Consider the following 13,679-nt stretch of genomic DNA (forward strand, 5'->3'; position numbering starts at 1 on the left):
CAAAAAAACCTCTTTCGAAGGTATTTGTTAAGCAACAAAGAAACCTGTGTAGGCTAAAAATTTTTATTCAGTGTCTGAAATCAATAAACTTCCCGTCTTTGGAACAAAATGAGTATTTGAGGTTTGATAAATCCCGGATAGCTTTGTTTTCTTCCTTTGTTGCTGATCCTCAGTCCTCAGGGGGATAGGGTCCATGGAAATAAGAGCGTGGGGGAGTTAAAAGTAACAAACTGCTTTTTTTTTTTTAAAGATTTTATTTATTTATTTCAGAGAGAGAGAATGAGAGAGAGCACATGAGAGGGGGGAGGGGCAGAGGGAGAAGCAGACTCCCTGCCGAGCAGGGAGCCCGATGTGGGACTCCATCCCGGGACTCCAGGATCGTGACCTGAGCCGAAGGCAGTCGCTTAACCAACTGAGCCACCCAGGCGCCCAACAAACTGCTTTTTGATTAAAAGTTAGCGACGCAAGGTTATCAGCAGTTCTCTTTTCCAAAGAGAAGTATGGCCTTCCAGACACCTTGGGCTATAAACTAGGAGTTATTTTTCTAGATGTTTGTGTTCTTATTGTTGATATTTTTCTTTGCACAGGGAAATTCTAAAAAGAACAAGAGTCGATAGTTTACACATAGATGGTTGGCGACTTCTTTCCAAAGCTGCTACTGTTGCACGGAGCTACAGGACCCAGACCCCTCGTCCAGTGTCCAGTGCTGGCCGCCTTCAGGAAGTTGGGGTGTTGTCGGACTTAGTAAACTAGTCAGTGTTGTAAATGGCCTTGAAACATTTAAAATATATTTGTAACCAGTAAGGCAAATACAGAATTTAATGTTGACAGTAAAATGGAGAACAATACATGTACCATGGATATTGTAGGTTTCCTTACGCAGTTTTTACTGTGCACTTTTTAAAATTAGGTTTTAATTTCAGTATGTAAGAACAACAGATATTTTGTATATTTTCAAACTCAATTGTATGGTAATCGATTTGGTATCTATGAAATAGATCTATGTTTCTGGATAAAATGCTTAAATTGTCCAACTGTCATGACTTCTTGCTATAATTGGAAGCAGTCTCCAGATTCTTTTTGAAGACTTACTCATATTTTCTCTCTCTCTCTCTCTCTCAGAGGGGGTGGGTCTTGCAGACTTAACTTCAGATCTTGTGGGTTTATTATCATTGTCTTCAGCTCTTCAGTACTTTCTCTGTGTTGGAATAATAGCTTAAGGAAATTGATGTCAATAAATTCATACTTCTATCAAACTTTCAGGCTATGAAAATTTGATAAGGGAAACTGAAACCTATTAAAGTATGTTTTATAAAAGTTACAAAATCCCAGTGGACTTAGATATGACCTTTCTGATTCCCCAGATTGTCACAATTGTCTGGTCAATCCTTTATTAAGGCTTTGAGTTTTGCCTTAACAGGTACCTGCCATCATACTTCAGGCTCTTCTTGGTTTAGTTCATCAACATTGTATCATTTCAGTGTCAACCTCAGGGGTATCTCTCCCAGCATTCCCTAAATATATTGCTCCTTTCTTCCAGCTGCTTGTACCGGCCCATTCCACCCCATGTTCAAGTCCCCAGATTTGCTCAGGTGTTCCTAAAACCCCTCCTCCCCACCTCCGTACCTGCTGCATCTCCTTTGAACCTCCTCGCTAGCCAGTTGCTAGTCACCCTCCAAAATGTTTTATTCTGCTCTGCCTGAGAGCTCATTACCAGCTTCCCTCTGTGCTCAGCACAAAGGCCAACTCTTTGGCCTCTCCTGCCTGGTGTAGAGAGAGACCCAGTCCTCATAGTCATGACAGTGTTGGGATCCTGCCTTGGGGACCTCTGAGTGAATCAACTCAGTCCCATTCTGCTCGGCCTGTCTGGGCTTGGCCCCTTAGCCCTTTCTGTTTTTGTGACCTGCTCATTTCTAGTTCTCTAACAGTTGGACCAGCTGTCTTCACTGCAGCTGAGTCTAGGCCCCCAAACACTGTGGGGAAAAGAGCAAATGACCATTCTGATTAGCTCCCTCATAAACTTAGGCTTTCCAGCTCCTGTCTGGCCTGCAGTGTTCTGTGACAGTCCTTGTGGCATTTCTAGTCTGTTTCTATGCCTCCTTTGGAGGGTTTGGGACAGAGAAGTCCTTCCGGTGACTGCCTTATCCCTGTACTTACCACTGCAACCCAACTCTCAAAAGACTTGTCTCTTCTGTCTAGGCCTCTTAGGGCATGGAAAGTGCAAAGTGAGAGGTGATTCTAGTCTAGGTACAGAATCGGGACTTAGATAGTTGCCTGAAGTCCATGTGGGAGTGAAACTAAAATGGAAAAAAAGAAAAAGGAAAAAAGTATTTAATCATGCATTGCTTCCTGCAGAAGATGGAGTCTTCAGAACTTATTGAAATGACATGTCCTACTTTTTCCTGATGATGTACTACTTGCTAACTGTTGAAAATTTGGAAAATGAGGAAAAGTATCAAGAGCATACATTTCATTAGAGATTCAGCCATTAACGTTTTTTGTTTATCCCTGCTCTTTTTTCAGGCATATGTAAAGATGCATGTTTTTAATCAAAATTGGGATTATATGAAATTCCAAGTGAAGAAAAAAAGGCTCTTTAATAGGAAAGGGATAGTGGTTAGCCTGCGGCACAACTCAAGGTGGCGCTGTTCACCTGAGCAGCCCTGGCTAGGCTGAGACTCCCCAGGCACAACTTGAGGAACTGATGAACAGTATGTGTCTTGTTCTATCACTTTAAACACCACCCCTCGTTATGCTGTGGTAAGCAATACTGTTCACCTTTCAAGCTGATAAAACTGGATTCTCCATTGCTTTTGGTAAGAAACTAAGTCTATCATAAGTTAAACTAACAGATACTTTTAATAACATGACCATTTTCCAAATTCATTATCCATTAAATTGAAACAAAACAAATACGCAGCCACACTATTTCTGAACAAAAATGTGAGAAAAAATAAGTAAAACGAGGAGCCAGTTAGCTAAGAAAGCCAGCGAAACAGCGAGCAAAAAAATTCTTTCCACAGGACTATGAATTAAAGTCCTTTATAATAAAAATCCCCAGACAGAAAAATGTACCGTTTATAGTTTTGTTTTATGCAGAATTAAACCTGGAAGTTACTTCCAGCTCTTAAAAGCCTTCAGACTCCTCTGTAACTTTAACATATGAAGAGAGCCACTTGGTTGGTGATGGCTAAGAAACCATCTGGCAGAGCCGCCCTGACTAGGAGGTGTCTGTTCTGTGATGGTGGAGGCAGCTTCTGTTCTCGGCTAAGGGCCATGTCCTCGGCCACCGTGGTGATAAATGGAAAGCCTGTCAGTAGATGGTTGCCTGTGCCTTAAATTTTTAGGCAGCTCAGTAATTAGCTCCAAATTAGGAAATTAACTGGCAATCAAAGCATTAGAGCAGGAAAACCCGTGATAGCTCTCCCGAATCTTTGAAAGAAAAGGCTATTCAGCATCAGAATAACTTTTCCTAAGGAGAGGATTAGAAGAATGGACTCCTGGTGGAAACAGGCTGGGGGCTCTTGTCTTGTTTGTGGGCATAGGGGTCTTGAAAGGCACGTCCACTTGGAACCTTTGTGTTTGTTTTACCAGGAGCTTTAATCTGAACCCACTGCTCCCTAAACACCATTGGAATAGCTGAGTGGTGACATACCGTTGGTCCAAGAATAGAAACCACACAGTTCAGTTAACTAACAAAGAACACAGTGTCACTCAGGGCTTGCTCAGATGCTAAGGCATATTCACCCTCTCTTCAGCTTTCTTTTATTTCTTCAGAACACCTCTTCTGTTAAACTAGCAACATACCTCATGCAGTCATCATACTGTGTGCCGTCTCCCTGAGCAGCTACAGATGCCATGAGGCAGGAGCCATGCTTTTATCCATACTTTCCCACAGTGCCTAGCAGAATGTTTTGTAGCAGGTGGCCAAGAAATACTAATTGGATACATTTTAGGAAGCAGGCCAAGGGACTGGCCAACTGTATAGCTCAAGCCACAGCTAAGAGTATCCCATCCCCAGGATAAAGGATAGCCAGCCTTGGGCCATTCTGAAGGAAGTGATCATCCCCGTAACCATCACTGGTTTTGATTGACATTCTCAGTGAAGATGTGTTTATCTCTGGAAATTTCTATCCAAAGAGTATTCAGGTTTCCTCATGGAGAAAGTTGTTTAAAAATCGTGTATTCTTCAAACATCAGGTCAGAATGCATCATACAGGTAAAACGGTGATTTTTTCCCCCCGTTTCATTTTCACTTTTGTTGAAGCCATCCACTGGGTAATATTTTTTTGAATATAGTTTTCCAAAAGCCCTCCCGCTATTTTGAATGAATGTTGTAATATAAATAGAGATTTGTAAAGTTTTTAGAGAGGAATGTTTTTATCAAGTTTTTAGGGCTAAGCTTGTCCTAAATCTGAAGTCCTCACTTTTCCCAACCATGTCCCCTGCAGGCATTTCTGCAAACTGGTTTGAGTTTATATTAATGGATCCTGACTGTTTCAGCTGATTTGAGTTTTGTGGAATTCCAAGTTAATCTACTAGGTCATATCTGCAGACACTTTGGGGACCCTTTGTTAAACAGCACGAAAGTTTTAAATGATTTCTGTGAAGCCTGCCAGGAAAAGAAAAACTGTTAATAAAAAGGAGAATGAGTTAGTCTGAGAGTCTACTTATTATAGAGCAAGGAAAAGAACAGGAAGTGGAGTAAGATGGGCTACCAGCTGGTGACGGAGGGCTGTTGTGGCTTAGCTCTTGAGGCCAGGCTGAGCTGTTTACCACCAGATTTGGACACAAAGGGGCATTGCCAGAAAGGAGTCTTTGGAAATACGTGGTGGAGTTATAAGAAAGAAATCTGCATGCGAGAAAGTGGCCACCTTTGGGGCAACACTGAGTCACACAGAAAGGGGAGGGACAGTCCCTTGTAAAAGGTAAGTGGTTTTCAACCAACTATATTTGGTCTTTAGAAAATGATGGGACTGTACGTGTCAAAGTTTCCAAAGAGATTTCTTTCGCCAGGTGGGCAACCTACTGTTCAAAGCCATACTACTTATTCAAAGATGGCAGAATTAAAAAGGTGCACTCAGAACTCTCTTTAAATGCAACGACGATTGCCATTTGTCAAGTATATTGTTTCCTCTATGAGTGCTTTCTCAAGTTGTTACCTGGGCATTTCCTGAGATATGCTGGCCTCCCCAGAAAGCCTCTTGACTTGCTCACAGGACAGAGGAGGTTCAATGTGGAGCTTCAGCCAGAATGCCCAGGGTCAAGGCACCTTTTTCTTCCCTTCCTCTGCTTCCCTCTTCCTTTGTTCTTGCTCTGCACCTCTCTCAGCTCCTACCAGAAGGCTGACTTGGGGCCATCACCTGTCTGGTTCCACAGAAGACTCTGAAAAGCTGCCCATCAGTTCACTCCCTGTTCTCTCTTTTATCCTTCTTGGACCCTTGACCATCACCAAGATGGTGGCTGGAGGAAATAGGGAAAAGAGTAGGACCCAGAACAGAAAAGTTCGTTGAGGGTGTTTTAAGCATAAACACAACTAGAAATTTTATCTGAGAATAAAAGTATCCTAAATAGATCCTGGCGGTGTGACTAACTAGAAATTTTATCTGAATAGAAGTATCCTAAATAGATCCTGGCGGTGTGACTTCAGGCACCGCTGTGCCCTCTCTGAATGTAGTTTCAGGCTGGTGGTTGAAAAGGATACAGAGTATCTTTTCTATTTCACCAAGGAACTCCATCCAAGGTCAAAAACAAGCCTACACCCCAAAGAGCATTTAAAAGAGAATCACATTGGGTGCCTGGGTGGCTCAGATGGTTAAGCGTCTGCCTTCGGCTCAGGTCATGATCCCAGGGTCCTGGGATCGAGCCCCGCATCGGGCTCCCTGCTCGGCGGGAAGCCAGCTTCTCCCTCTGCCTCTCATGAATAAATAAATAAAATCTTTAAAAAAAAAGAGAGAGAATCACATTGCTATGCAAAGGCAAGGAAGTGTCAACGGAATTCCCTCATCCTCTTCACCATCCAGGCATAGCACTTCAGGTTGACATGTTCACTAGAGCCTTCTAACTCCTTTCCTTGGGCTCAAGCTCTTTCTTCCCAAATAGTTTGTCTTTCAGACTGTTCAGTCAGTATGCTTCAGTCGCCATTTTGAGTTCACAGGATTTACTGGTACCTACTGTATGCCACGCTCTGGGAACACAAAAGTGAATAGGACACCACCTGGATCAAAATATTCCTTTGCTTAAAAATGTTCACGGGTTTCCTATTTTCTGCCGGTTCCACCTTCCCATTCAAACAGTTCCCACCTCCTCTAAGCTTTCCAGTCTTGCTGGCCTCCAGAGCACTAGTCCCAGGGCCTGGAATGGCCTCTTTTCTCCCCACTGAGTCTGTTCAAACCCAGCCCAAGCTTTCCATCCTGGGGTTGGATGTCCCTCCAGGATAAAAGGCACAGGCAGATCTCCTTTCATTCTGACTGGCTCCCAGTGAGGCAGCCCCACTTGTGCAAGAGGCTGAGATGCCAAAGGACTTGCTTGGAGGCAACTCCTAGCAGGTGATGGAGTCGGGACTAGAAGCCACCCTCTAACCTCTCCTGGGAGGACAGCTCCCCTTCTCTTCTGTACTCTGCAGGCAGCATACAGGGGGCATCTATCAATAGTTACCTCCTGCCCCATCCACACAGCTTGGCCCTTCACAAGCCATCCAGTGGCCTCCACCTAGGCACTGACTCACCCGGGAAGCTGAGGTTCTGTCTGTACCTCTCATCTTACCCTGACCAGGGCTGGTCCCACCTGCAGGGAAAAGAGGAGGCACTCAGGAGAGGCTTCAAAAATGATTCTTTAGTTCTCCTAATCACAAGAGAAAACCAAACAAAATAAAAAAACCCTCTCAATGAAGCAACGCAGAAAGCATGACCACAGAGACACCCCCCCCCCCAATCATCCCACCATCCCACCACCCAGAGATGATGACAAAGGCCCAGAAAGTGCAGGTTGGCTTCAGACCTGCCAAGGGTCCCTAACATCTGCTTCAAGGGGGTGTCCTATACCCATATATTGCAGCTCACATAAATCCCTCCCCACCAACTTCTGCTGGAGGGAGCATGCTCTCCCCCTCCTGGGGGCCGGAGACTCAAGGGAAGGAAGACGCGCCAGAGGGAAGAGAATGGAGAATCAGACACCAGAAAGACTTTGGGGGGATCCAGGGCGGGAAAGAGGGAGTGAGGGGAGAAGGGGGCCGGCAGGGAACGGGGCGGGGGTGGAGCAGCGACGGGAGTCTCTACGGAGTAGCCGCCCCCTCCCCGCCGCGCCACTCCTGCTGGCTCCGGGCCCTCCCCCTCCTCCCCCTTCCCCGCCACCCCTTCCCCCTCCCCCTCTCCCTCCTCCCGCTCCTCCTCCGCTGTGGATGGCGGCGGCCAGAGTCGGAGCCCCAGCGGCCTGCCCGTAAGTGACCAGCCCCAGGGGACAGTCGGGGAGGCATGGGGATCCCCCTCTCCAGGGTGGGGCCACCCCCACTTGGCAGGGAAAGTTTGCGGGCGGGGAGCTTGGGCGCCCCCGGGTCGCGGGCATCTCCCGGGCTCGCTGGGCGCCGTCAGCTGGCGCCCCATCTCCCTCCCTCCGCCCCTGTCGCCCCCTGAGGTGTCCCGGGCGGGCCCCGGCTGGGCTTCCCCTCCGCACCTCGGCCCTGGGGCCGCTGGGACCTGGGTCCGGCTCTAAAAAGATAGAAAACTCAAACAGCAAAGAACCCAGACACACTTCCGAGGGCGGGGAGCCGGGGGCTCGTACAAACCCGCGCGCGGTCCGGGCCTCCCCGACCTGAGTCCTCCTCCCTCGCGGGCTCTGGCTCCCCCCATCTCCGGGACTCTCACCTGCCTCCTTCCCGGCTTCGGCTCTTCGCGCTGCTGCCCCTCCCCCGCCCCTTGCCCGGCGAGGCTCTGGTCCCCCAGCCTCCGGCCACAGCTGGTGTCTCCATCCCGGCTGTCCCCTCCCGCTCTAGCAGGCAATGACCCAGGACGAGGGGCAGCAGCCGCAGGGGCCTCCACACTTGCCCCAACATTTCCTGCACGAATGACGTTCACTGGGATTTAGTGTTGCGTCCTCAGGGCTCACAAACTCTACCTTGTGGGTCCAAGGGGAAATTAAAATATATCCCTCCTTAGGATTTTACTATTTCTGTTTGTTGGACAGTTTTGTTTTTTGTGTGTTTGTGTGTGTGTGTGTGTTTTTAGCCTAACTCTCCTTTTTCCAATAATAATGTTACTTCACGTAATTAGCCTTTCTAATTTCGGAAAAAAATTTAAAATCCAGGAAAAAATAATGAGAGAGAGAAAAAAAAAAAGAATGCTGGCTAAAAATAGTGAGCAGAATCTGATCTTTGTAAAGTAAGTACTTCATTCCACAGTTAAGTGTTGTGGGAGGTGGGAGTTCAGATCGGCTTGTTTTCAGACTACCCCAAACAGACTGTTGGCCCCCCGCAGGCCAGAAGTTGTAATTTGCCTGACCGAAACCGCAGTGTTGGTTGGCATTCCCCAGCCTGGTGTGAGTGCTCCGCCTGTCTCTGCTCCTCTCCAGAGGGCTCCCGGTCTCTCTCCCACCTCCCCCACTCCCACGGTCTCATAAACAGTTGCAAAATCGAGGCAGTGGAAGAGGCTAAAATGAGCAGGACCACAAAGGAAAAAACCAAAACAAAAACCAACAGCTTATTTTAATCCTGAGGCTCTTGCTTTAGCTTGCCTCTGATTGGGTGGAAGAATGTTTAGTTCATTTGTGTGGTTTTATGTCGATTCTCATTATGGTTGAATCAGTGTTTCCATGACAGGCTTAGTTCTCTGAGTGCCTAAAAGAAGCTCGTTAATTCTCAGATGGGTCTGGACAGATCAAGTCTGGAATCTGCAGGGTTTTTGTTTGGTTTTGTTTTAGGGATAGATCTGGGTTCATATGGCAAGCCTCTGCCCGCTCCCTCAGAACTGGAGAGAGGTGGGAGGGAGCCCAGTTGAGGTTTGTGTCCCCATGACTAAGAAGGAAGAGCTTGCCTGAGAAGTGAGCTGTGTGAGCAGGATCACAGCGGGTGTTGAACTTTTATTGTTTTTAGGGAGAGAACTCTTCTCAGGAACTTTAGCCATTCCTGTTTTTTGTATGAACACTCAACGTGGTTATAACAAATGTATTAGGTGCTGAGCAACCTTTCAAAACAGGGCAAGATATTGAACTATTTGGAAATAAAGATTAATGGGGGGGGGTGGAGGAGCAGAGGGAGAGGGACAAGCAGACTCCCCGCTGAGCATGGAGCCCGACCAGGGGGTGGTCCATCCCAGGGGGCAGTCCATCCCAGGACCGGAGATCCTGACCTGAGCTGAAGTCAGCTGCTTACTGAGTCACCCAGGCACCCTGGAGATAAAGATTTCTTTAAAAAAAAAAAATTGTTTTTTCATTGGAAGTGAAGGAGTTTAGTTTAAAAAGGATGTAATTCATTTTTCTTCAGTGATTTTGACAGTTCCCCATTAGTGTGAGTTAGTAAGGTTTTACGGTGGTCTCAAAATGTCATTGATAAGGGAAGTGTTTTTGACTTTCATTCAAGTAGAAAGCCTGTAAGTTTTGAACTTGTTTGCCCGTTGCTTAGAAAAACAATGCACTCAGATAAAAATCTTTTGTCTCTTCCTCTTCGTGAGAATTTTTAATACTATATTTAATGCTCTAGAAGTCAGCCTTACGCTGTTGGGAAAGAAATTGCCTTTCAGCCTCGTTTAGCTTCTGTGCTGCTTCATGGAATCTTGTTGAACTGGGTGGTTTGCTGTGCTGCCCAACAGGGTGTCCTGCATGATGGCGACATAATGCAGGCCTGCTAGTAAGGTGAAGGCCAAGGAGCAGGTAGTCTGGGTGGTAAGAAGAAGCTGCATCCCCAGTCAGCCAACAGAAAGCAGCCACTTGTCATCTGGAGGGGCAGATGAGTTGGAAATACATGAAGTGTGGCATCTGCAGAGCGGAAGGAGGACAGGGGTTGTTAAGAAGTAAAAGTGGCCTTTCAAAATCATATTGTATAAGAATACTGAATTACATAGAACATGCTTTGGGTATGGTGTTAAGTTTTAAAAGCAAGTTATGAAATAGAAAGCACTGTAATCTCACTCTTTGCAAATACATCCAGAAAATATTGGAATTAGACACATCAAAGTGGATGGTTGGATTAGAGGTGCTTTTGAGTTTTTTTGTGCTTGCTGGTATTTGTCAGATTTTTGCAGTAGTAATAGCTACCATTTATTGAGTGTAAAGCCCTTGCATATGGTGTTTCATTAAACTCTGTGAGGTAAGTACTGTTATTATGCTCATGAAACTATTATTCTAATGCAACTAAATTCAGAGGGGTAACTCACCAGGGTTGTATAGCCACCATGTGCTACAATCAGATCTTGCATTCAGGTCAGTGCCCAAAGTCTATACATCTCAGTCACTACTGTCTACCATCTTCCAGCCATGTACTCTTCGTACGATCTTAATTATAAGAAAAAAATATATAGAAAAGAGAAGGCCAAGTATTTTGTGCTTTAGTAAGAACTGATATTTTGGTTAATTGTAAAATGTCTCTGGCTTCCATCTCTTCTGTCTCTCATTATCACTTCTCTTTGGAAGTCCTTGGGAATTGCTCCAAACTTAGCCAGAGGTAGCTCGCCTTCCCTTGGGAGCCAGCTGTACCCGCAAAAGGTATCCCGAATTCATTGGAAGCTTCCGAAGCAGCCTGGAGTTCCAGGAACTCCATGCGGTTCTAGGGCCCCTTCTAAGGTAGAAGGCAGGATTTTTAAAGTAGATCAGGCAAATCATGTCTTCAGAGCTCTGCCAGTATGGGCTTTCATTGTTTTTGACATTGTCAGGGGAGCGTGATGGGTAGGAAGACCCAGGGGTAGCTCCCAGGCTCCCAGTTGCCTGTGTGTTACATGGACTGTCAGGGTGGATAGGTAAAGGATTTACCATGGAACAGGAAAGAAAGAGAACAGCTTATTACCTCTTGGTGCTTATTACTATGAAATAAGATATATATTTTTTTAAGACTTCAATTATTTATTTGACAGAGAGAGAGAGAGAGCACAAGCAGGGGGAGCAGCAGAGGGAGAGGGAGAAGCAGGCTCGCCACCGAGCAGAGAGCCTAACTTGGGGCTTGGTCCCAGGATCCTGGGATCATGACCTGAGCCGAAGACAGACACTTAACTGACTGAGCCACCCAGGTGCCTCACAATAAACTATTTTTTGGAAGCTTGGCTATGTGGGTGATCCCATGCATTGGCAAAATGAATTGGTTTAGTGGAGGTGGAAATATTCAGTGTTTTCTGAGTGATTCTAGGGGTAGTCTGGGAAAAAATGCCCACATCCTGTACTACCATGTACCCTCACAGCAACCAGGCCCCCAGAGGTCACCTTAGCCATCCTCCTCCTGGAAAATACCTGAAGATCTCCAGAAGCTTGGGCTTTTTTAAAAAAAACATATGGTTGTTCAAATAACACACCTTAAGTAGGAGGCTTTATCTCTTCTATTCTTCAAGGAAGAGATTCTGGAAGGGTAATGTTTCTAAATCGCATTGTTGAAAAAAAAAAACTGTAAGAGTCAAGGACTTCTTTCTCAGATTATCATACTTGGACCGATGTTCCAGATCTTGTATCCACTTAACTATGTGGGAAAGGTCTTTCTGGTCTCAGGGTCAGGAATGGTTCTTGTGAGCAACTTGGCTGTTTTGTCTTGTGGATTCTGTGAGTCCTTTAATTGACCGTTTCCCGTTTCTTATTTGGCCCAAAGGAAGCACATAGCCAACTTAGTGGCCTGCTTCTAGCATGTATATAGGATGTTATTAGACCTCTTGTATTTTCTGTGTGTACTTTTCCTTTAGTCCCACTTTTCTCACCTACTTTATAGGCACCCCTCAGAGATATTGCAGATTTGGTTCTGGACCACTGCAGCAAAGTGAATATTGCAGGGGCACCTGGGTGGCTCAGTCGGTTAAGCATCCGACTCTTGGTTTTGGCTCAGGTCATGATCTCAGGGTCCCGGGATCCGGCCCCGTGTTGGGCTCTGCACTCAGCGTGGAGTCTGCTTAAGGTTCTCTTCTCCCTTTGCCCCTGCCCCCATGCTCTCCCTCCCAAAATAAATAAATATAATCTTTTAAAAAAGTGGATATTGCAATAAGGGAGTCAGATGAATTTTTTGGCTTCCCAGTGCATAAAAATGTTATGTTTACACTATACTGTACTTTATTAAGATGTAATACCATTACATCTAAAAAAAACAATGTACATACCTTAATTAAGGAAATACTTTATTGCTAAAAAATGCTAACCATCATCTGAGCTTCCGGTGAGTAGTAATCACTAATCACAGATCACCGTAACAAATATAATAATAATGAAAAAGTTTGAGGGGCGCCTGGGTGGCTCAGTTGGTTGAACATGCAACTCTTGGTTTTGGGTCAGGTCATGATCTCATGGGTCCTGGGATTGAGCACTGCATCTGGCTCCCTGCTCAGTGGGGAGTCTGCCTGAAAATTCTCTCCCACTGCCCCTCCCCTCACTCTCTCTCTGTCAAATAAATGAATAAATCTTAAGAAAGTAATAACGAAAACGTTTGAAATAATTGTGAGAATTACGAAAGTGTGACACAAGGACATGTGAGCGAATGCTGTTGCAAAAATTGTGTCGATAGACTTGTTTTATGCAGGGTTGCTGCAAACCTTCAATTTGTAAAATATGCAGTATCTGCAAAGTGCAATAAAACGAGGTATGCCTATACATTGTTTTATTTATTCAGTGCAGTTTGGAGACTGCTACTTAGGACACTCCACTTCTTCCTTCTGAGTTCATTTTTCTTCATTTTTCTTCATGTGAATTTGGAAGTTCTTTCATAAAAGGGCTCTGGTAAACTTGAAAGTATTGGTATTCCTGAAAATGTCTTTATTTTGCTCTTACAAAGGAGAGTTTGTAGAGTTTTTTAGACTCACAATGATTTCCCCTGAGTACTTGAAGATATTACACCGTTGTCTTCTTGCATCTGGTGCTACTCCGGGTACCAAGTAACCTTGGGCAAGTCTCCTTGTCTGTAAAATAGGTAATCGTATCCTTGTCTATAAAATTTCTCCTGGTCTCCTTGTCTATAAAATACATAATAGTACCCACTTCGAGGATAATTGGGAAGAGATAATGTATACGAAATGTTAGAATAGTGCCTGCCATATAAGGAAGCACACACTAATTGCTAGCTCTGACAAGTACTTTTATATTTTTTTCATAATTTTTTGGTTTCCTTGGATTTTACTAGTTCATATAAAAGTTAGTTTGTCTAGTTGCACACAAAGACTAAATTGTGTTGGGATTTTTTTTTTTTATTGCAGTTGCATTCACATTATATTCCAGGGAACTGATACCTTTACAATATTAGGTCTTCCCATCTTCTCCTTTTATTCAGGTGGATGGTGACTGGTGATTTTTCCCTACTAATGTCTTATACAACTTTTTTTTTTTTTTTAAAGATTTTATTTATTTATTTGAGAGAGAGAGACACAGCGAGAGAGGGAACACAAGCAGGGGGAGTGGGAGAGGGAGAAGCAGGCTCCCCGCAGAGCAGGGAGCCCGATGTGGGACTCGATCCCAGGACCCTGGGATCATGACCTGAGCCGAAGGCAGTCGCTCAACCGACTGAGCCACCCAGG

General features: G+C 45.1%; 2 protein-coding genes across 2 annotated transcripts in view; both read left to right on the forward strand.

Moving 5' to 3' along the window:
- The window catches only part of PPP1R21 (protein phosphatase 1 regulatory subunit 21), a 56,667-nt gene extending 55,411 nt beyond the window's left edge, over positions 1-1,256 (forward strand). The window contains exon 21 of the mRNA XM_081832310.1: positions 588-1,256. Within this exon, the coding sequence (XP_081688436.1) occupies positions 588-617 (30 nt within the window). The 3' untranslated portion in view covers positions 618-1,256. The remainder of the gene's footprint in view (positions 1-587) is intronic.
- Positions 1,257-7,291: 6,035 nt separating this feature from the next.
- The window catches only part of STON1 (stonin 1), a 49,988-nt gene continuing 43,600 nt past the window's right edge, over positions 7,292-13,679 (forward strand). The window contains exon 1 of the mRNA XM_081833521.1: positions 7,292-7,437. The gene's annotated coding sequence lies outside the window, so the exon portion shown is untranslated. The remainder of the gene's footprint in view (positions 7,438-13,679) is intronic.

This window comes from Leptonychotes weddellii, chromosome 10 (assembly GCF_054177405.1).
Source record: "Leptonychotes weddellii isolate Sample4059 chromosome 10, ASM5417740v2, whole genome shotgun sequence".
Taxonomy (NCBI): domain Eukaryota; kingdom Metazoa; phylum Chordata; class Mammalia; order Carnivora; family Phocidae; genus Leptonychotes; species Leptonychotes weddellii.